At 49.4% G+C, this 22,829-nt stretch overlaps 2 protein-coding genes across 2 annotated transcripts in view; both read right to left on the bottom strand.

Annotated features, from left to right (window-relative positions):
- The window catches only part of capn12 (calpain 12), a 21,505-nt gene extending 15,449 nt beyond the window's left edge, over positions 1-6,056 (bottom strand). The window contains exons 1-3 of the mRNA XM_061217910.1: positions 5,768-6,056; positions 4,738-4,807; positions 3,364-3,482 (exon numbers count right to left, since the gene is read on the bottom strand). Coding sequence (XP_061073894.1) covers positions 3,364-3,482; positions 4,738-4,807; positions 5,768-5,965 — 387 coding nt within the window. The 5' untranslated portion in view covers positions 5,966-6,056. The remainder of the gene's footprint in view (positions 1-3,363; positions 3,483-4,737; positions 4,808-5,767) is intronic.
- A 4,693-nt stretch (positions 6,057-10,749) lies between these two features.
- Positions 10,750-22,616, bottom strand: znf296 (zinc finger protein 296). Its single transcript, XM_061217740.1, has 3 exons — positions 21,907-22,616; positions 19,525-19,872; positions 10,750-13,499 (listed from the first exon to the last, which is right to left on the bottom strand). Exons 1-3 carry the CDS (start codon positions 21,956-21,958, stop codon positions 11,878-11,880), a joined length of 2,022 nt encoding a protein of 673 aa, XP_061073724.1. The 5' UTR covers positions 21,959-22,616; the 3' UTR covers positions 10,750-11,877.
- Positions 22,617-22,829: the final 213 nt, after the last annotated feature.

Genomic DNA, 22,829 nt, shown 5'->3' with positions numbered 1-22,829 from the left:
GGGTGTGTTCGTATCCCAGAGGGACAGGGAACATGCCCAGACTCCCAGAACCCTTGACAGAGACTCAGAACGGGCCTATTGTTGTGTGAAGTTAAGCCACGTGTGCTTTCACCGGGGAGGGCCTGAGCAAATACCCCACAGCTGAGGAACTCGCCTGATTCATAACTCAAAGTGGTGCCTCACCCTCTCTCTGGGGCTGTCTGATGGGTATTGATGTTTTCCCAAGGGTTTTAATTTCACATTCCTGGTCATAAATTCCCCCTTTTCTCAAACCCATTATCAGTATCTGTCACACCAACACCCCTCGTAAATACCTACACTTACACTGTAATTCCACCACCTGTTTCAGGACTCATGTAATTGTCCAGCACTGTAGTGTACACCCGTGCTTCTCACCTGCAGTCCTAAGGACCCACTTGCCAGACGGTTTTTGAAGAAGGAACTCATGCACCCGATTTAATGAATCAAGGGCATTTTTGGAGGTTTAATCGGCTGTGTCATTAAATCAGGTGTGAGTTGCGTTTCCGACAGTGGACTGTATACCATTTTTATCGGTGACCTCACACCTGAACGTCTGTGTGGATCTATGTCATCTGCGACAGTGTCCAGCTAAAGCACTAGGGTTCTGTTCAGTGGTGCGTTTTGTTCAGTGGGGTAGAGCGGCCTGCAGCGTAGTGATTAAGGTAAATGACTGGGACCTGCAAGATCGGTGGTTCAATCCCGGTGTAGCCACAATAAGATCTGCACAGCCGTTGGGCCCTTGAGCAAGGATTGTCTCCTGCTTAGTCTAATCAACTGCATGTCGCTCTGGATAAGAGCGTCAGCCAAATGACATTAATGTAATGTAATGGTGCACCCTCGCCCCATAATCTAATCTTGGCCGTACCAGTGGTGACTGCCTGCCGCGAGAGCCAATATAGGGACGCAAAGCCACCACAGTGTTTCCTGTGGTCTGGAGCCTGGGATCGAGCTCTGCTGATAAACACATTTATGGCCCATGGGGTACTTCTTGTGCCAGTGTTTCAGTGCTTATGTTTCATTACATTATTGGCATTTGGCAGACGCTCTTATCCAGAGCGACTGCGACTTAAACTAAGCAGGACACAATCCTCCCCTGGAGCAATGCAGGGTTAAGGGCCTTGCTCAAGGGCCCAACGGCTGTGCGTATCTCATGGTGGCTACACCGGGGATCAAACCGCCGACCTTGCAGGTCCCAGTCATGCACCTTAACCACTACGCTACAGGCCGCCCCTGTTTCCTACAGGTACGACTGGGAACTGGGAAAAGTCAACGAAGCTTGTAAAATATGTGCGTAGGAATGAATGACGCGATACAGAATTTAGACGTCTCTGCGTTGCATTACAATCATTTCACACAAAGATGTATATAAATGCTCTCATATAGGGTAAAACATATACTAGTACAGGGGTTTGGCAACCCTGGTCCTGGAGAGCTGCAGGGTATGCTGGCTTTTGTTGTTAGTCCAAATTTAATTGAGCAATTGTTTCTTAGGGCTGAATCGGTTGCTTATTTTAAGATGTAAATAAAAGCCAGCACACCCTGCGGCTCTCCAGGGACCTGGGTTTCTAACCCCTGTACAAGTCTGAAGTAAATGACCTGAACACAGATGTGTGCCACGTGTTTCTTCCTCCATGAACTCAGCCAGCCGATTTCACTAATGAACTCTACCCCTTGACTGAAGAATTGTACTTATTAGCAAACCCAGGTGGTTGGAAGAAAATACTGGGGTGGACTTATACCTTCTGAACTTTCTATTTTCTACTTTAGGGCCAGTAAATGTACAGATTGGCTAGACGCAGCCAGGCTGTTAGTATGCCAACTATAATAACAGAATATTCAAACTAATCAACATATTTAATAATAATTAAATATTGAACATTTAAATAATCTATTCTAGCTGTTCAGAACAAATTTGATAAATAAGATATTTCATGAATGAAATGCTCAGGTCATGTTAGAGAGAGGTGCCTGTGATACGGCCAATTAAGCTGTCAGACAGAGGAGGGAGAAGGGAGCCCGAGGTATTGTCCTTCCCTCAGTGATGCCCGGGAGGCAGACATTTTGGAAAGAGAGAATTAATAGCGGCTGCTTTTGCAAACTAGCTAGCTCAGTAACGTAGCTACATATATGTATTTGTTAAAAAATACATTCAGGAAAAACTACCTGTGTATTCATTACGGGCACTTAAATTAGATTAGCTAATTAGCCTTGTATGTAGCTCTGGTTAACTTGCTAGCTAGCTAGCTAACTAAAAGGTATAAAATAGCCAGCAAATAAAGCTAGCGTGCTGGCGTATGTCTGTGTTAAATGCTTGCTCGAGGGCCCAACGGCTCATGGTGGCTACACCGGGGATTAGAACCACCGACTTTACGGGTCCGAGTCCGTAGGTGTACCTTAACCACCACGCTACCTATAGATGAGGGGTGGGGCAGGAGTCGGTGCCAGCTGGTGGACGGGGTCAGGGGTCAGGGGTCGGGGGTCAGGGAGCTAACGAAGAGCCCCACTCATTAACGCTGACGAAAGCCGTAAATTCCACAGGGTAATTAAGCAGCTGCTCCGGAGGGCCGTAAATCTGGTGTCTCATCCTCCTCTCTCTCGCATTCTCCCCTCTCTCTCATCCTCCCTTTTCTAATCCTTCTCTCATCTCATCTGTCCTCCTCCACTTCTGTGCTGCGGTCTTGTCTGCACACTCCCCTCTCCCTCCCCTTTACAGGCACACCGACACCTGACTATGGTACAGGGCGGCCTGTAGCGTAGTGGTTGAGGTACATGCCTGGGACACGCAAGGTCAGTGGTTCGATCCCCAGTGTAGCCACCATAAGATCCACACTGCTGTTGGGCCCTTAAGCAAGGCCCTTAACCCTGCACTGCTCCAGGGGAGGATTGTCTCCTGCTTAGTCTAATCAACTGTGCATCACTCAGGATAACAGCGTCTGCCAAATACCATTAATGTAATGTAATGGTAATCATACAAAAGTGCTGTAGGAATTTTGTTTCCTCTTTTTATGTATATTTTTTATGTATACAGCACAGTACGCACAATATGAACACAATATGTGGACTTTTATTTTTTGTGGCCTGCAAGCTATTTCTGACATAATGTGGCTTAAGAGGGAAAATAATCCTTCTAAACATGAAAACTATTTGGGGATGTTCAATTGTGGTTGGAATGAAAACCATCATACACAGTGGGATGTCCCAGGACCGAGTTTTGGAACCACTGTTTGTAGTCACTATGTCATGTGTCAAAATAACGTAGAACAAGCAATGTGTGAATCCAAGATATGACATTCAATCATACAATCAAGACGTCAATCAAGACCCCCCCGCCCACAATTTTACCCGGAAGTGGTAGATTCCAGCATAGGGTTCATCCAGGCTCTGATTGGGTGGTACCACCTTTGCGAACAGAGTGGGATGCAAGGTAAGGCAGGACAGTGCGGCCAGGAGCCAGCAGTCTCCTGCAGGGGGGGAAGAGACAGTTAAGTGATCACGCTGGGTCACAACGCGGCTGACCTTTACTGAAAATGTTCAAGGGTAACAGACAGAGGCATAATCACTCCGAGGACAGAGCATTCTCAGCCTGCAGGGCTTCGTGTTGTGCAACAACCTCCTTTGAACACATACTTTTAAATACACGCGGGGGGCACAATATTATTTTCCCCAACAGCAAACATCTGCTCCGCTGGTCTAAATGGCCATTTTTAGGAGCTTTGACATTTTTGTGACATGACTAAATGTGTGTGTGTGTGTGTGTGTGTCTGTCTGTGTGTGTCTGTGTGTGTGTCCGTGTGTGTTTGTGTGTGTGTGTGTGTCCGTGTGTGTGTGTGTGTGTGTGTCTGTGTGTGTGTGTGTCTGTTTGTGTGTGTGAGTGTGTGTGTGTGTGTGTGTGTGTGTGTCTGTGTGTGTGTGTGTGTGTCTGTGTGTGTGTGTGTGTCTGTTTGTGTGTGTGAGTGTGTGTGTGTGTCTGTGTGTGTGTGTGTTTGTGTGTGTGTGTGTGTCCCCGTGTGTGTGTGTGTGTGTGTGTCTGTGTGTGTGTGCGTCCGTGTGTCCGTGTGTGTGCGTGCGTGTGTGTGTGTGTGTCTATGTGTCTGTGTGTCTGTGTGTGTGTGTGTGTGTGTGTGTGCGTCCGTGTGTGTGTGTGTGTGTGTGTGCGCATGTGTCCTGACTCAAAGAGTGCCAGCTGGCTCCCCCAATGCACATTGCGTTCTCTTTCTCGGTCTCCCTCTCCTGCTGCGTCAGCGTCCTCACAAACAGAAACACACAACACAAAACCCTTCAAACTGACCCGGGCTGAACAGCGCACTGGTTCTGTCCACTGTGAACCCCCAAACCGGCTGTTGGCAGTGATGTCATCATCTGCCGAACATTTGGCAACGCCCCTATCAGGTGTATGCTGGGGTACTGAGAACGATGCACGGTGGAGGCGTCAGTGTGTCATACTGATTTGGCCAACAGCAACCACAAGGTTCTAGGTTCAAATCCCACTGTTGTGCAATCAAAGAAATTCACAGCTATGGGTTGACATAGAGCCAGCGGATGATGTAATCCACGATCAGCCGGGGCAGGAACGGGACGATTGGGACCAGGAGGGTGCCTTGTTGTAGACCTCCTCCTGCGTGGCCCAGTTTTCCCTTTCAGGGTATCTATCTATCTATCCCAAGATGCCTCCTGAGAAGAGGGGGGGGGGGGGGGGGGCAGAGGGGTCAGGCTCACCCAGCTGGCCCTGGCAGATGTCCGTGGTGCCCGTAGTGCCTTCGATGAACACGGCGGCGGAGTTGATGTCCTGCAGAACCGAGAGGCGAGGACAGCAGAGAGGGCCAACATCACTCTTTCACAATATTTATTTATTTACGTCGCTCTTCCTCCTCTCCGCGCAGGAGAAAAAGCAGCTCAACAGCAGTTTAAACACACGGATGATGGGTAGTTCTTAATGCTTATAATAGTAACATGATAATACATTCTTTTTTCTTTGTCCCTTTTTGTGACAGCAGCAAAATCAATGCTACAGGATAGGGGAACAGGCAGACAGAAAGTTCTGGGATCCAAACCTAGGTGTGGCACTGTAGTTTTAACCAGACTAAGGAATTTTAATTAACTCATTTCAAGGTACAGTGTGTAAGATGATCCAGATGAGGATTTCTTGGTGAAAAAACTAAATGTACCTTTTGTTCATTTTGAACTTCTGGAAGTCAAAAGGACAAAGCACTTTTTTTTATTATCTAATAGTTTCATTTAGGTTTGTTCCTGTTGCTTGGACTGTTAGACGTCGTCTGAACACTACTTCGCAGGGCGTTTGTTCACCTGCATGGATACTCTTTCTGTTACTGAACACCTGGGAAGGGTGGAACCGAACCAAAGTACTGCTGCGATGATCACGGAGCCATTAACACAGATCATTAGTTAATATAGGACAATGAATTTGCTAAATAACTATTTTGCACAGCGTAATCAATATCACAACGAATTACCCAAATCAATTAAAGAAAAAAAAACACTGCACGATTCCTTTGCTACCCGTAATAGCAAGGTAAACTCTTAGCATCTTTGTTTAAATAATCGGATTATTACGTTTTTTACAGATGTAATCAGAGAAATCCAACTAGACCAAATCAATTTAAATCCTGGTGATCCAAACTCTCCCACTATATACATATTAAAGGAGTTTTGTGAGGCAATCAATAATTTTAATTTAATAATTTAAGATGGTGATATGAATACGACGAAGTCTGCTTAAAAACAGTACCTTGGGCCGTAGCCACTTCACGGCTAGGCTTGGGTCCGGGTCAGCAGGCATACCGATGGAGTTGCCGTCCGCTAAGAACTCCGGGTCGGAGAAGAGCGACTTCGACTCCAAACAAGCACTGCGAAGAGATTCGTAGTCCTGGTCCCGGAACTTCAAGGGGTTGGCAACAGAGCCAGGTATATTCTGATCACCGTTCATCGCGGCAGTTATTGGTGTCGTTCGTGCAAGGGAGAAACGTGATTACTGAGCTGCAGACTATCAAGACCTCAGTCCGGTGCTGAGCGTAACGGATAAGCCCGGTATTTAAGTAAAGCTGACACACCCCCCCAGGAAGAGTTATCGGGGCGCCTCCTAGCTCGGACCAGGCGCAGAAATATGCGAAGCCTCGGGGTACGACGTGTTAAACAGTCAGGGTAATAACAGCCTGTCACGCTAAGTCTTTGATCAGCAATGCTTATTCACTGTTTATTGGAATTCGACAAGGCTACTCGAAGAAAAAGCAACTTAAGTTAACTTTAAAATTATATAGCTTACATATTTAACTCGACGGAGATACAGAACGCAAAATTGATCACTTGGCCAACGGCAGGACAGGAAGTCAAAACAAAAACATTTTCACCTAGAACATAATAATATGAGTGAATAGCCTATGTAGGCTAGATTTAAAAATGCATGTTTGGTCCAGTAGTAAATTAGGCTACATACATATTTGTGGTTCAAACAAGACGTCATAAATACATTGACCCAGTAATTAATCATAAACTGCAATAATTGATCATGTTTTCACATTCATAAATGTAAACCGGGACATTCTCTTGGGCGAATCAGAGGGCCGTTTTATTTGAGAGAATATTTAAAGTGCATTACCAATCCTTCACCACTAGATGACAATACATCTCCATGGCAGAGCCTTTCAGTCAAAATTAATTTCATTACTTGGAGCCGGAAGCAACTCTAGACCAGCGTGTAAAACCACGCAGCGTTGTTGTTGCCTAATTATAATGATAAAATAAAATACAGATTAAGCTAGGCTTTTATTAAATTTAGGAAAAAAAACAGCTAACACGAACAGGCTGCACTAGATAAAACCGGTACGTTATTAAAACAAACAAAACAAAATTGTTAAACAAAAACAAGCAGTCGAGATAATTAAGTTATCCTATAGGCCTACTCTATATTGAGTTTTTGTAAATAATAGAGGATTTCTTGTGGGAAATATTTGAAACTGAACCTTGTGTATTAAAAAATAAAAGAAATGTGTTTGGTTAACCAAAACTGACATAAACCAGTAATAACTGTTAACCTTCAACTCAGTTGTTATTCTAAATAAACAAGCAAGCGAAAATAAAATAATCACATGGGAATAATGGCACTGATTGAAGGTCTATTCCCTATTCTCTACATGGGTCTTTGTGGACTAGATTATATTCGAAACTACTCGCTGGTTAAAAAAAAAAAAAAAGGTTGTTGACCCGCCCTGATCATTCCGACACCCCCGAGCCTTCTGTGGTCCTTCTGATCCCACGACCCTTGCGAAAGATGAACCCGTTCATCAACGCTCAATTAGCGCGCCCAGGTTCCCAGAGCGGAGAGCGAAACCCGCGGACCTGGCGGTGCACGAGGCTGTTCTCGGAGATCTCACGCGCTCACAATGGGTTCTGAGGTCAGCGAGGTGCGCAGGAGAGAAAGAACCTGACAGAGAGAGAACCTGACCCTTGCACCCGTTTTCTCTCTCCGTCTGATTCATCTCCGGATTCGATTCACTGCTCATGACGACATTCAATCCGTGAGCATACGAATGCAAAACAACCTTAAGAAAAATAAATAGGAATAAATGAAAAATAAAAGATATGCATTATCTTCAAAAATGCATGCATCCGTCAGGCAGAACTATCAAATCGTTATTGGGCCAAATTGGCTGTCATTTGTATGTGTTTCGTCTCATTTGTTGCGTGGAGAATGGGGTCAGTAGTACTGTTTAAACAGCCGCGTTTCATGCACAGAATTACTTAGGGCGTTCTCAGCAGCGGTTGATGTGCATATGATCATTTCCCTTCCCCCATGGAACAGTTTAGCCCTCTGGGCAGGTTATAGGTGTCCATACAGTCCCAGGGGCCTGCTTGACAGGCTGGTTTTCCGAGTCCCTGTGTAGCCAGGTGCTTTTCACTGACCTATGATGGACAGCGGGTCAGTTGAACCACTATGTGGGTTCAGTGTGGGAGGTCACCCAGGTGCAAGAGGTCACCAGGTGTGAAACCGTCAGGTTGGGTCAGCATCAGGGACCTCGTGGGGGGAAGGGCCTGGTCTGTGAGTGAGTCCATTTCACCACGGGAATGGTCAGCGAGACTCATCTCAATGTAAACAAATGCTCTTTTATGCAAATATCATTAACCCTTCGAAGAGTAGGTTTTTTTTATTTTAATATCTTTGCAAAATTCACGTTGCTTTCAATTGGCAGTTATGTTTGTTACATCAGCATTAGAATGTTCAGTTAAGAAGATACTAATCACGTGATTCTTGTCACGTGATCTCACACCTTAAAGGGTTAGCATATCAACACATGGCAGATATAATAACCAGCTACACACAGGATACTGGTGCAATAATGCCTTCATTTGCCCCTTCCTGTTTGTCAATTTTGATGTTTCTATTTTTGTGGTGTTTTCAAGGTTTTCCTTCACCTTGCAGTCACAGACAAACAGAACAGGACACGACTGGGTCCCTGTGTAATGGCTCTGCTGTGAATTCTATGAACAAGACCTACAAGACCTTCATACCATGAATGTGTGGCATGCAAAATGGTGGCAAATGGATGGATTCTAATAACCCCTCTTTCTGCTCCATTCCAAAACAACGCTGTCAATTTACGGCTATTCTTATAGCCGAGAGCATTATTCCATTGGGTGAAATATCTGGCCTTCTACATTGTCTCTTGGTGTCATTAAGTGTCACACCCTGGCAGGGTCAACAGCTGCCGTTTGCATTGGCAGTAGGAAAGGCGAGTCCACAGTGCTAAAGGAATCTCAGCGCTTGGATGATGCACATTGAAAATAAGGGGGTGTGGATTCAGGGGTTCAGATTTCATTGCAGGGTTCCTGGAGGCATGTGGGCAGGGGAAAGGAGGGGGGATCGTCTCGCCCCAACACAGCATCATTCCATCCCTCTCATTCTATCTTTTGAGGACAGGGCAGGGAGGAGTGGACGCAGCAGCACAGCTTTGGGGTTACTTTGTGACACGGACTCCTGGCAAACTGCAAGGTCACTGTGCCCCGCGGTCCAGGCCAACGGGGAGGCTGTGAAGATGCGACGGGGCCGCTTTAACCTGACGGTCAGCGATCGCAGCGCGGCACGGTCAGCGGACCATGTCACTGAGGGGAGGGGGGGGGAGGGGATGGCGAGGGCGTTCTCTGTGACGAGGGCCGCGCCGTGATTGGTCCCCCGCGTGAATGCCACTGGCCCGGGAAGTGCCACGGAGGTGTGGAAACTGAGAGGGAGAGACAAAGGGCACCAGGGACCGTATCCACCTGCCCAAGGCTATAGCATTCAATATCGTGTTACCTTACATAATTGGACCCTGCACGGACACCAAATGGCGCTGCATGCAGTCTGAAATATGGGGGGTGGTTATACCCATATTTGTCCAAATTCTTCTGAAGAGTTCTGCATGCCTGCATTGAAACCAAACCAACTACATTTCATTTGCTCTCAGAAATAGATGGGTGGATAGAAAAATTATTCTTACTTGAATTGTTAAATTTTCTCTAACATGATGATAATGAGGGATTGTGTCACTGGGGGGGGGGGGGGGGGGGGGTAGATTACATATGGTCTTCTCACCCCCACCTTGTTGAAAGCTCATTAAATGAGCCTGCTGTTAACGAGCTATCAGGATCACAGAGCTGCAAACTCATTAGCGGGGGCGGGGCCAGTCCAGAGATGCTGGCGCAGGGTTTTGTATTCCCCTACAATGGAGTCCCCAATTATGCGCCCCCCCGCCCCCTCCTTCCTGCCCCCCCCTTCTGCACCCCCCACAAACATATACACACACACACAATCACACACACGTTAACATTTACCCATGACCAAGATTCCCCATTCAGTTACTCCTGAGCTCCACATGTTCACGCGCACACACACACACACACACACAGCATCCACAAGAGGTCCACACTGCCCACAGACTCTCTGAGGAAGAACACAAAATAGGGTCATGGGGGGGGGGGGGGGGGGGTTCTGAGCTCTGAAAAGAGAGTTCTTCTGACAGGGTAGAGACATTAAAAATTAATAACTCAGAGATAATTGTAGCCCGCAAGTAAACACGCATGACTACCGATGCTAATGTCCTCTCGGAACAAGCTTAAAAACAAGCCGGGACGCGTCTCCCCATTCCAGTCCTGCGTGACGCGCCGTTGCCACCATCGCCGCCGATACCCTCCCCACCCTCAGCTCCTCTTTAATCCTCCTCGTGTCCTTAACAACACGGGAGGGGGGGGGGGGCGCTCCTTCAGGCCAACCAGATACAATGAGGAAGACACAACACACGGGAGCTTTCTGGGACAAAGACAAAAACAGAGAGAGGACTGATTCACAAGCAACCTCCAGCTCTACCGCCACCAACTAACTTTATTTTTCATTCACCACCTACGACCCATAACCAAGTGATCCCTGAAGAAATATAAATCGTTTGATCCTTAAACCTGTCACATTTATTCATTTGCATCTTTCTTGCTTTAGTTGTCCCACAGGAATTTTCAATCTTGACCAAAACCAAACAGTCCCATTGTCAGCAATAACATTATAAGAATCATATTACAGTAATAATAATAATAATAATAATAATAATAATAAAAAAAACAAAAAACATAAATGTTTCCCTGCATGTGCACAGTGACAGACAGACAGACAAGCGCTCAGCCAGTTGGCCAGCAAGTTCACAGGTTACAACACCACCCCCCCACACTCCCCCCCCCCACACCCCCCACACGCCATCATAGCCAGGTTCAGTATTAAGTACTCCCATGCAGCGTCCATAAATAAGTACTAATAATTCTAACATAATATTCCTGTTGGCAAATCATGCATAAGAGTTCAAGCAGTTAAGCACATATATCTATTTATAAAACTCTATAAATGATGTAAAAAAAAAACTAAAAAAACACCCGTTTTTTGTTTGTTTTAGCAGATAGTACACACAGTATTCTTCTTCCCAAATGCATAGAAGGCAATGAAATAGGCCCGACTTCAGAAGTCGCGAGGGGTAAGAAATCTAAATGCAACACAAACACAACATTAATATTAGGAATGTGCCTTTCCGGTACCCAGAGGGAGCAGTGGTACTTGTAAACCTCCTACTTAAAGGACAAGGGGTGTGATTGTACAGAGCCTTTCCCCTGGGCCACGGGACATCCAAACAAACCTTTCAGATTCCAACACAACAGTTCAGTCTTTATCGGTCACATTCGAGTCCTTTCATTTATTTAAGAACCACATACAAGTTGGGGGCTGGGGGGGCTGGGTGGGGGCTGGGGGGGGGGGGTGGTTTGCCATCTTGAAGCAACCTGGGTCAGTGACCTCCCCTCAGTTCAAGAACCCACCCTCCCCCACAAAATGGCACATCATGCCTAATCTCCAGCAATGTAATAATCTCATGTTGGCTGATGATGGGGAAACCAGGGGTCGCATTTCCGGACCAAAATAAGCGTGACAATGACTCATCCTCCACCCACTCCGATAAGTGCCCCGAGTCAGGGGACACCCCGGCGTGGCTCTTTTGGTGAAGGCCGGTGTCTACCAGTGAGCACGACTATGTCCTGATCAGTGCAGGGGCAGTGGAGCCGTTGGCGGTATTGCTATGGGTGGGTAATGTAGTCGCCGGCAGCCACCTTGCCTTGCTCCAAAGTGAAGTGCTTTTCTTTTTCAGAGAGAGAGAGAGAGAGAGAGAGAGAGAGAGAGTCTACCATCAGAGGCGGGGACACTGTGCACTGGGGCTGATAAACATATTGCTTTAACTTTCTGTGCCGGTTAAGCTGCACCCCCTGCGTACCCAGCGGGGGCGCTCTACACGCGGTGTCACGCGGGGCTGCCGTGTTTCGAGCGGGGCGCGCCGCGGTTTAGGCCGAGGCCAGGCTGACCTCAGTGGCAGCCTCGGCGGGGGCAGGAGGAGCGCTGTCCTGGCCCCCGTCCGGGTCGGCCGTGGTCTCAGGGTCGGCGTCGGCCTGGGGGTCCCGCTCGGCCTCGGGGTCCCGTTCGGCCTCCGTCTCCGGGGCGAGGCGGTCGTCCGGGGCGAGGCGGTCGTCCGTGGCGAGGCGGTCGTCCGGGGCGAGGCGGTCGTCCGGGGCGAGGCGGTCGTCCGGGGCGAGGCGGTCCTCCGGGGCGTCCGGGCGGCCGAAGGCCCCGGCGTCGGCGTGGCTGAGGCCGTGGGCCTTCTTCAGGTGCTTCTCCAGCGTGGCGTACACGGTGAAGGGCACGTGGCACAGCTGGCAGAGGTAGGCGGGCCGGGAGCCGCGCGCCCCGTGCGTCTTCATGTGGCGCGTGAGCTTGCTGCTCTGGGCGCAGGCGTAGCTGCAGAGCCCGCAGCGGTACGGCCGCTCGCCCGTGTGACTGCGCCGGTGCACCGTCAGGTTGCTGCTGTTGCGGAAGCGCTTGCCGCAGAACTCGCAGGCCTCCTCCCTCTTCTTCCGCCCGGCTATCCCTCCTCCTCCTCCTCCTCCTCCTCCTCCTCCTCGCTTCTGTTCGCCGTCCCGCTGCCACTCCGGCAGGGGCTCTCCGGGCCCGGGCTCCCACTCCCGCTCTCCCTCCCGCTCCCCCTCCGGCTCCCCCTCCGGCTCGCCCTCCCGCTCGCCCTCCCGCTCCAGGCGTTTGGGGGTGCAGTCTCCGCTGGCAATGCCGCTCTCCCCGCTGGCGCCGGTCTCGCCGCTGTCCAGCGAGCCGTCTGAGGGGCTGCCGCAGGGGGAGGGCTGTTGGGGCTCCGCGGGGCCCTCCCCCGGCGGGTGGAAGAGGCGCAGCAGCCCCCGGCCCCCCAGGGCCTCTCCGCCGGACAGCAGGATGAGCCCGGGGCCCGGCGCGCGCTTGGAGAGGTCCAGCTTACCGGCGCCCGCCTCCACCCGCTCGCCCAGCGGCGCCTGGGCCGCCGTCTCCTGGGACAGCCGCGCCTTCAGGACCAGCTCCTCGGGGCCCTCGTCGGGCTGCGGGGCCCAGGCGGGCCCGCGGCGGTGCGTCCTCATGTGGCGCGCCAGCTCGCCGCTCTGGGCGAAGGCGCGGTCGCACAGGCCGCAGCGGTACGGCCGCTCGCTGGCGTGCGTGCGGCGGTGCGCGGACAGGCTGCGCAGCGAGCGGAAGCCCTGGCCGCACAGCTCGCAGCCGAACAGCGCGGGCGGGGGCCCCGCGGGCGTGGCCCCGGGGCCCGCCAGCTCCCGCAGGCGCACGGAGAAGTTGAAGGCCTCCGCGTCCGGGCAGGGGCCGGGGCTGCCGGACGACGGGGCGGGGCCGGGGCCGGGGCCGGGGCCCCGGGGCCGGGACGGGCGGAAGGCGGAGGGCCCGAACGCGGAGGCCAGCGTGCGGCTCAAGCGGCTGGGGTGCAGGGTGGCGGCGGGGCCCGGAGGCGGCTCGTCCGGCCCCTCCTCCTGGTACAGGCTGAGGTCGTGGCTGTGCTGGGCGTGCTGCAGGAGGGACCAGGCGCTGGGGAACACATCCTCACACACCTGGCAGGTGAAACAGGCGGGCTCCTCCACCACTGGGGGAGAGAGAGAGGGAGGGAGAGGGAGAGGGAGAGGGAGAGGGAGGGAGAGAGGGAGAGGGAGGGAGAGAGGGAGAGACAGGGAAGGAGAAAGCAAAGTGAGAAGGATAAGAAGGGAGAGAAAGAAAGGATTGTTAAATCACTGGGCGTCGCAGAAATACACACAGGATGAGGAACGTGGTTTGGTTTAAAGAAGAAATGGGCTTCACTGTCATGATGGCAGGAAGTGACACAGAAGCCATAAGCGGTCTAATTTAAAGTCAAACTGAATATTTAAATATGCAATTATAATTTTAAAGAGAATTCAAGCACACGGTCAGCCATGGGTGGTGGCTCCGGTGAGGAGCGGTGACAGTGAAAACAGAGAGATCTGCGGAGGACGGCACTCATAACATCACACTGTACACAGAGGCTTCCCTGCGAAGCACAGATTTGGACAAAATCACTAATGTGAGAAGGAACCATTTAAAATAAAATAAAAAGATAGTAGGCACATTCCGGAAACACTTTCCGCAAACAAATCATATCACATACCTGGACCGTAGGGGTGGGGCGAGGGAGCGCCCAGGTGTGGTTATGTCCCACCCCCCAAGAAACCAAAACAAAGAGCGATTGGGCGAAGAGAGGAAGACGACGGAGGGAGTGGATGGTTGTTGAAATACGTTCGCAGAGATTTCTAATCGTTGTTAGCTTTGTCTCTTTTTTCCGAGAGCCACTCGCCAATTAAAGCTGCAAATTGCTAATTAGACGAAGGCCCTATGCAAATCAGGCCTGAGTCAGCCCCCTCGACAAACGAGCTCTTTCCGCAGAAATCGAAATTGCTAAATAAATTGAGGGGAAAAATATATTATTTTCCTTTTTTTTGGAGAGGTTCAAAGCGGGAATGGCATAAGCCTCTTTCACATCTCTTGAAGTCAAAATCCCTCTTTATTTTCTTGTTGGGGGGGGGGTGGGTGGGCTGGGGAGATTAAAAAGCGGGAATATTTAATGCAGCCTGGAGAGAATAAAAGATGAAAAATATATCCTAAAGGATGGACGGGTGACAGGAAGATAGGCAAGTAGAATAAAAAATAAAATAAAAAAATAAAAACATTAATTATATGTAAATAAGAAACATTTACTACTGTCGCAAAGCAGGTTGAGAAACATCACCAAACCCCCCCCCCCCCCAATCTTTTTTTAAACCCCTCCGACTCGCACTCCTCCTCACCCCTCCCCTCTCCCTGAGGGGGGGCTTTGTGTCTCTGTCCTAGTGTGAAATACAATACCCAGACGGGTTCTCTTTCACTCTTTCTCCCTCTCTTTTTTTTTTTTTTTGTACGGATTCCCATTTGGCCCGGGGTAGCACTTGAATATTAAGCAGAGGCAATAACCGCTAATTAAAAATGCAGATTGGCTGCGAGCGCTAACGAGTCTCCTCTCCCCCGGGATCAGAGCAGCCTGAGAGAGGGAGGAGAAGAGGAGGAGAAAGACAGAGGAGGGGAGAGAGAGAGAGAGAGAGAGAGAGAAAGGGAGGGGGGCAAGAGGAGAATAATAGTCCCCCCTATTATTGCTCACCCTTTCCACAGCTGGGAAGGAAAGAGGAGAAAAGAGGAGAAAAGGACAGAGGAGAGACAGAACAAAAGGGAGTGTGGCCTTAGAGAGGGAGAGAGAGAGAGAGAGAGAGAGAGAGAGAGAGAGAGAGAGAGAGAATCAGATACTCCTCTACCCGGTGAGGCTAGCGGTGCCTTGTACTCTTGTTTCTCTGGGGTTCTCTCCCTCTCAATCACTGTCCTAGTGATTCTGTGTCCAACACTCTATCACACGCACGCATGCACGCATACACGCGCACACACACACACTCACACTCACAAACACCCCTAACTGCTCTTTCACTTTGACTCTGCTCCTGAACATCACAGCGCACAGTCACTCACACCAACTCATCTCCGAAGCAGATGGAGAGACATTCACCTCCGAGGCCGCCCTGCCTCCGTTTCAACGGCAGGAGACGGTCACACTCATTTCTGAAGGGCCAACACCTCCAGGAGAGTCATCTATTTAGAATTTCTATTTTCATTTTCAAACTTCCAAGTTTAAAGATTTGTCAGAACTTTGACTCAAAACACACACACACACACACACACACACACACACACACACACACACACGCAGGCGCTCAAAACTAAAATGTATCACACACTTTGGCACTTGTTGAGAGCATTGAAATGGAGCAGAGTCAGGCAAGCAGAGGGAGGCTGGCTGAAACTGAGGTGTGAGGAGGTCACTGTGCTCAGAGCTCAACAGAAAGGAAGGAAGTGTGCATGCGTGGGTGTGTGTGTGTGTGTGTGTGTGTGTGTGTGTGTGTGTGTGTGTGTGTGCATGCGTGCGCACGTATGCTCTCCCCTGCATACATGTACAAGAAATCTTGTATGCACGGACAATGAATGAATCATATCATGTACACAGACGCCATGCTGTGCCTACAGATCACGTGTGCGTGCTTCGAGCTGCTACACAGGAAGTCCGTATCCGTGTGCTGCTTGTGTCTGGTGCTCAGCTGGCGTGGAGGCAGTGCCCTAACCACCCACCCTCACCCTCACCCCCACGCCATGGACCTTGGGGAAAAAAAAAAAAAGTGTTTACTTCTCAACTTGCCAAGGAAACACAGGCACCTGAGCGGAGGGGAGACAGGGATGACCCATAGCAGCAGCTGACTGTATACACACACCTACACACAACCGCACTGTTCACACACACCTACACACAACCGCACTGTTCACACACACCTACACACAACCACACTGTTCACACACACCTACACACAACCGCACTGTTCACACACACCTACACACAACCGCACTGTTCACACACACCTACACACAACCACACTGTTCACACACACCTACACACAACCGCACTGTTCACACACACCTACACACAACCGCACTGTTCACACACACCTACACACAACCGCACTGTTCACACACACCTACACACAACCGCACTGTTCACACACACCTACACACAACCGCACTGTTCACACACACCTACACACAACCGCACTGTTCACACACACCTACACACAACCACACTGTTCACACACACCTACACACAACGGCACTGTTCACACACACCTACACACAACCGCACTGTTCACACACACCTACACACAACCGCACTGTTCACACACACCTACACACAACCGCACTGTTCACACACACCTACACACAACCACATTGTTCACACACACCTACACACAACCACACTGTTCACACACACCTACACACAACCACACTGTTCACACACACCTACACACAACCACACTGTACACACACCTACACACAACCGCACTGTTCACACACACCTACACACAACCGCACTGTTCACACACACCTACACACAACCACATTGTTCACACACACCTACTCACAAATGCACTGTGTACACACACACCTACATACAACTGCACTGTATACATACACCTACACACAACCGCACTGTACACACACCTACACACAACCGCACTGTTCACACACCTACACACAACCGCACTGTTCACACACACCTACACACAACCGCACTGTTCACACACACCTACACACAACCGCACTGTTCACACACACCTACACACAACCGCACTGTTCACACACACCTACACACAACCGCACTGTTCACACACACCTACACACAACCGCACTGTTCACACACACCTACACACAACCGCACTGTTCACACACACCTACACACAACCGCATTGTTCACACACACCTACACACAACCGCACTGTTCACACACACCTACACACAACCACACTGTTCACACACACCTACACACAACCACACTGTTCACACACACCTACACACAACCGCACTGTACACACACCTACACACAACCGCACTGTTCACACACCTACACACAACCGCACTGTTCACACACACCTACACACAACCGCACTGTTCACACACACCTACACACAACCGCACTGTTCACACACACCTACACACAACCGCACTGTTCACACACACCTACACACAACCGCACTGTTCACACACACCTACACACAACCGCACTGTTCACACACACCTACACACAACCGCACTGTTCACACACACCTACACACAACCGCACTGTTCACACACACCTACACACAACCGCACTGTTCACACACACCTACACACAACCGCACTGTACACACACACCTACACACAACCGCACTGTACACACACCTACACACAACCGCACTGTTCACACACACCTACACACAAGCACACTGTTCACACACACCTACACACAACCACACTGTACACACACCTACACACAACCACACTGTACACACACCTACACACAAGCGCACTGTATACACACACCTACACACAACCACAATAAATACACACACCTACACACAACCAATGTATACATACACCTACACACAAGAACACTGTAGACATACACCTAGATACAACCACACACCTACACTGCATACACACAACTACACTGTATACACACACCTACACACAACCACATGGAATACACACACCTACACTGTATACAGATACCTACACACAACCACACTGTACACACACACCGACACTGTATACATATACCTAGACACAACCACACTGTATACACACACCTACACACCACTGCACTGTACACATACACCTACACAGAAATGCACTGTACACACACCTACACACAACCGCACTGTACACACACACACCTACACACAACCGCACTGTACACACACACCTACACACAAGCGCACTGTACACACACACCAACACTGTATACATACACCTAGACACAACCGCACTGTACACACACACAGGTACACACAACCGCACTGTATACACACACCTACACACAACCGCACTATACACACACCTACTCACAAATGCACTGTGTACACACACACCTACATACAACAGCACTGTATACATACACCTACACTCAACCGCACTGTATACACACACCTAGACACAACCACACTGTATACACACACCTAGACACAACCACACTGTATACACACACCTAGACACAAACACACTGTATACACACACCTACATATAACCACACTGTATAAACACACCTACATACAACCGCACTGTATACACACAACTACACACAACCACATGGAATACACACACCTACAATATACACAGATACCTACACACAACCGCACTGTGTACATACACCTACATACAACCCCACTGTATATACACACCTAAACACAACCACACTGTATACATACTCCAACACACAACCGCACTATACACACACAGCAGTACTGTGTGCACACACAAACACTCAACCACACTGTACATGCATTTAGACACAACCGCACTGTACAAATATATCTCCACACAACTGCATCATGCACATCACAAAACTGCAATATACACATACACCTACACAAAATCTTTCCACACATCTATACAGAGAAAACACACAATAAACATACACTCTCACAATCCTATATGTGTATATGTACACAGTCACATATAACCAAATACAAACATGCATACAGACATTTTAACATGCACACGCACACGCACACGCACACGCACACACACACACGCACACACACACACACGCACGCACGCACACACACACACACGCACAAACAGAACATCGCACTGGATGTTAGAGTGAGTGTTCCCCAGGGTAGAAACTGAGAGTCCTCTAACTGACAAACAGAGCAGGGGAGGGTTTGCGGAATGGCCTGAGAGTGTGGTGTTTACCTGGACACTTCACCTGAGAGACAGAGTCAAGGAGATGGAGACGAGCTCAGGTGCGCAGGGAGGGGGGGGGGGGGGGTGTGACACCCCCTAAGGGCCACCGAGGGAAAAAAAGGAGAGAAAAACACCTCTGCCCATCCTTTCCGCACAATTAGTGGCCATGTCTTTACCTTGCAGCGTCGCCCTGATCACAGCAGTGCGGGGCTAATGAGCCGGACTGGGGGAAGTTCGTTAAGCAAAAGAGGGGGGACAGATTTTTTTAAAAAAAAGAAAAGAAGAAGCTAATTAGAGCCTCCGCTCACCTGCTCGACGGGGCTCCGGCTTGGAGCGGGCCTCCTCCCCCCAGCCCCTGTCCGTCGCCCGCCTCAGCTCCACGAATCCCGCTTCCGGCGTCGCGCGAAGGGTAGCGCACGGGCTGCGTCTCAGCGCGCGATTGGCCGGGGAGGGAGGGGTGTGGCCCCGGGGCGCGGACCGCCCCACGCCGCAGCCGCCCTGCTTGTGCTGGATGAAGGCCAGGATGTGGGCCAGCGGGAAGGCCTGTCCGCACGGCCCGCAGGTGAGGAGGTCGCGACCCCTGACCTCCGGCGCCGCCGCCGCCGCCGTCCTCTCCCGTGCCGGTGAGCTGGTGATGTCACTGGGCTCCGGATCATCTGATAGAGAGCGGTGGAGAAACAAGCGCACTGTGAAAAATGTCAGTCGAAAAACAACAAGAGGCCGTGTTAGACTGTACGAGAACAGAGAGCAAGAAAGCAAGCGAAATGCACTTGCTTTCCTGCTCATTATTGGTTCCTTCATTCAATAAATTGTCTGTGGAAAAAGAAAACTGCTCCCACACACACACACACACACACACACACACACACACACACACACACACACACACACACACCACACACACACACGAATCTTTCCCTCTTAAACTGAGACACATTTTCAAGTTGCCAGCGTCAAGCCTTTGTCTGGTCAGAAAGCACATACCACTTCCTCTCTCACTCTGCCAGATCCTCTTGCTAAGACTTGATGGCTCTTATGTTGCCAAGCTATAGGTATCATTATATTCACAAACACACAAACACCACGCTGAGAATCCAGAAACCCACACACACATACACAGCAGAAAAAATTCACAGTTGTGTCAGACTACCATGCTTCTTTGAAGAGAAACCATACCATCCAATCAGTCCATCCCATACACATTGTATGCAATCATTACCAAAGAAACACGAGGTATTAAGGAGACATAACCTGGAAGGGAATGACAGACAAAACAGGAGTCCTAACTGAAATGTGTTTTCGTCCAGAAATTATTGTAGATATTAAGTGCTGTATTCCCAGCCAAACTGTGCTTTTGATTGACGAATGTCCATCTTTTTTATTTTTATGAAAGTAGGCGTGTTTTCCAACTGTGACAACGGGACCAGACGTTTGGTGAAGCTCAAAAGCAGCGCAAAAAGGCCACCGAGCACACGAGTGCGAATTTTGCCGTGTCACCACAGTAAGAGTTCAGGGGGGCGTGAAATGTAATTCCAACTATTAAAGTACAAATAAAACAGAAGTATACACCGCAACCGTTTCTGTTCCATTCTCATGCCAATACAACTGTAGCTTTCGCCAATACAACTGTAGCTTTCGCCAAGAAAACTTGGCAACGTCGGAACTGGATAGCTAGACTACACCTTCCCGAGCAAAGTCATCAAAGCTGAACAGGTACAGGCAGTGCCGAAGAGGAAAGATTTCACCAGTGGTTATTCAAAAATGTCACCTTTCCTGTTTTTATCTTGCATGCTGTTTGCGCATTACAGACGAGCAAGGCGCGGTCGCACACTTTACCGAGAGACCAGGGTTGTGGTCAGGCAAAGCACGCTAGATTCAAGAAGAAGAAAAAAACGGTCTTGTTTCAGAACATTTCCAGCAAGGTGACTATCAAGCAAGCGTACACGTAGTGAGGGAGATCAGTCGGCCATAATTAAGATATATATGCTGATTCTATGGACTATGAAAATATGTAATATAACGAGTAACCTATGTATGAAAGTATCATTGAGGACAGCAAGGCAAAGGTACGGGCCACCAAATGTAGATTAAGTGAGGGTAAAACTGATCAAATCCCTCCTGCCCCCCCTCTCCCCCCTCCTCCTGTCAGACGGTCGAGCCTCGGGACCACGCGGTCTACGACCCATTCCAAACAAGCGATCCTGCCTTGTCAAAAGTATGTTAAATCGGCCGCAGCCACATACATACGTCTGAAGTAAAAGACAAGGACGGAGGAGAACTTGACATGCCGGTAAGATACCATAAGGAAGTTGTGTCGCGCAGGCTATAAGGTCTCGTACCCAACTAGCAGTGGAAGTGCAAAACATATTCAGTTTATCTAACGACATACGCGCAGTTTTGTCACAAAACAGTCTAGGATCCGAGTATATGATCATGATAACACAATCGTTCAAATATCATGTAATGTTAGGCTACAGTCCGTACAATTCCAATGCCAAGGTGTAGCCTATGCACAAAGCAAGGGACGAAGACAGATGGTGGCGAAAGTGAAATTGAGAACAAATTGCCTAACTTGTTTTTTGTTATCTCGTCAAAACAGTGGCTTTGTTAGGCAATTGGTAGGGGTAAACAGTAGCTTTCAACAACAGCCTAAATCTGAAAGATTTATCGCTGATCATCTGATTTCTTACCTTGAATAGCGCTCAGGTGTTGCGGTCGGCTACCGAGTTTACGTCGGGACATAACTCTTTTTGCCAAAAAAAAAAAAAAGCTTCAAGTAACCTGCGGCTTCGGAACAAATTGACAGAATTATTTCGTGTGAGCGGTCAGTAGGCTACTGGGATTACTCCTCTGGCCGGTTACGCGTTCGCCGTCGCGTAAACCTCTCCGGGTCTCAGCCTGCGATCAAGTTCGACCACTGGCCCTGCAGCGTTTGGAAGGAGGGTTGGGGAAACATGCAGTAAGCGCCGCCCGTCGCCGCTCCACCGACCATGACCCCGCCTCTGAGCCCTTTCTACTTCACTGACCCTGCCTTCTGCGCGTGAAGGTAAATAATGTAGCTCACTTGCAACTATGGTTACGCTCGTATCCACAATTATGTGCATGCGACTTTTTTTCTCGTTTTCTTAATTTTCATTTAAAACTGCTTTTGTCTTTATGTTGGTATTCTAATGAGAGCAGGCCGTCGCACTGCCCCCGACACCCTCTGATATTCTCTGTCGAGAGGATGTGGGTAAGGAGGAAGTGGGTACAGCGACTGAGGACGCACGAGCAGGTGCTCCGCTGTCCGGCTGATTTCGAAACCAAACTTTACAGCTCACTGATATCCACACACCCTTGCAGTTAGCTGCAAGCTGTATTTTTAAACATGTCATATCCAGCTGCAAATCTGCCGTCACAACATTCGCTACGACATTCAGCCTAATATAAAATAATTCAGCGAATATGATGACTTCGTAGTTATAAGCGTAACTTTTATAAACTATTGCCGAGTTTCAATTAGCCATTGTTTTGCTTTTAAGTTTAGCTCCGAGGAAAAAAAACAGTATCTGGCGCCACCTGGTGGTAAGCAACAAAAGCACGTTTAATCTGCCTACACCTACAAAGAGGACAA

Source organism: Conger conger, chromosome 13 (assembly GCF_963514075.1).
Source record: "Conger conger chromosome 13, fConCon1.1, whole genome shotgun sequence".
NCBI lineage: Eukaryota > Metazoa > Chordata > Actinopteri > Anguilliformes > Congridae > Conger > Conger conger.
This window is presented reverse-complemented; position numbering and strand designations above follow the sequence as displayed.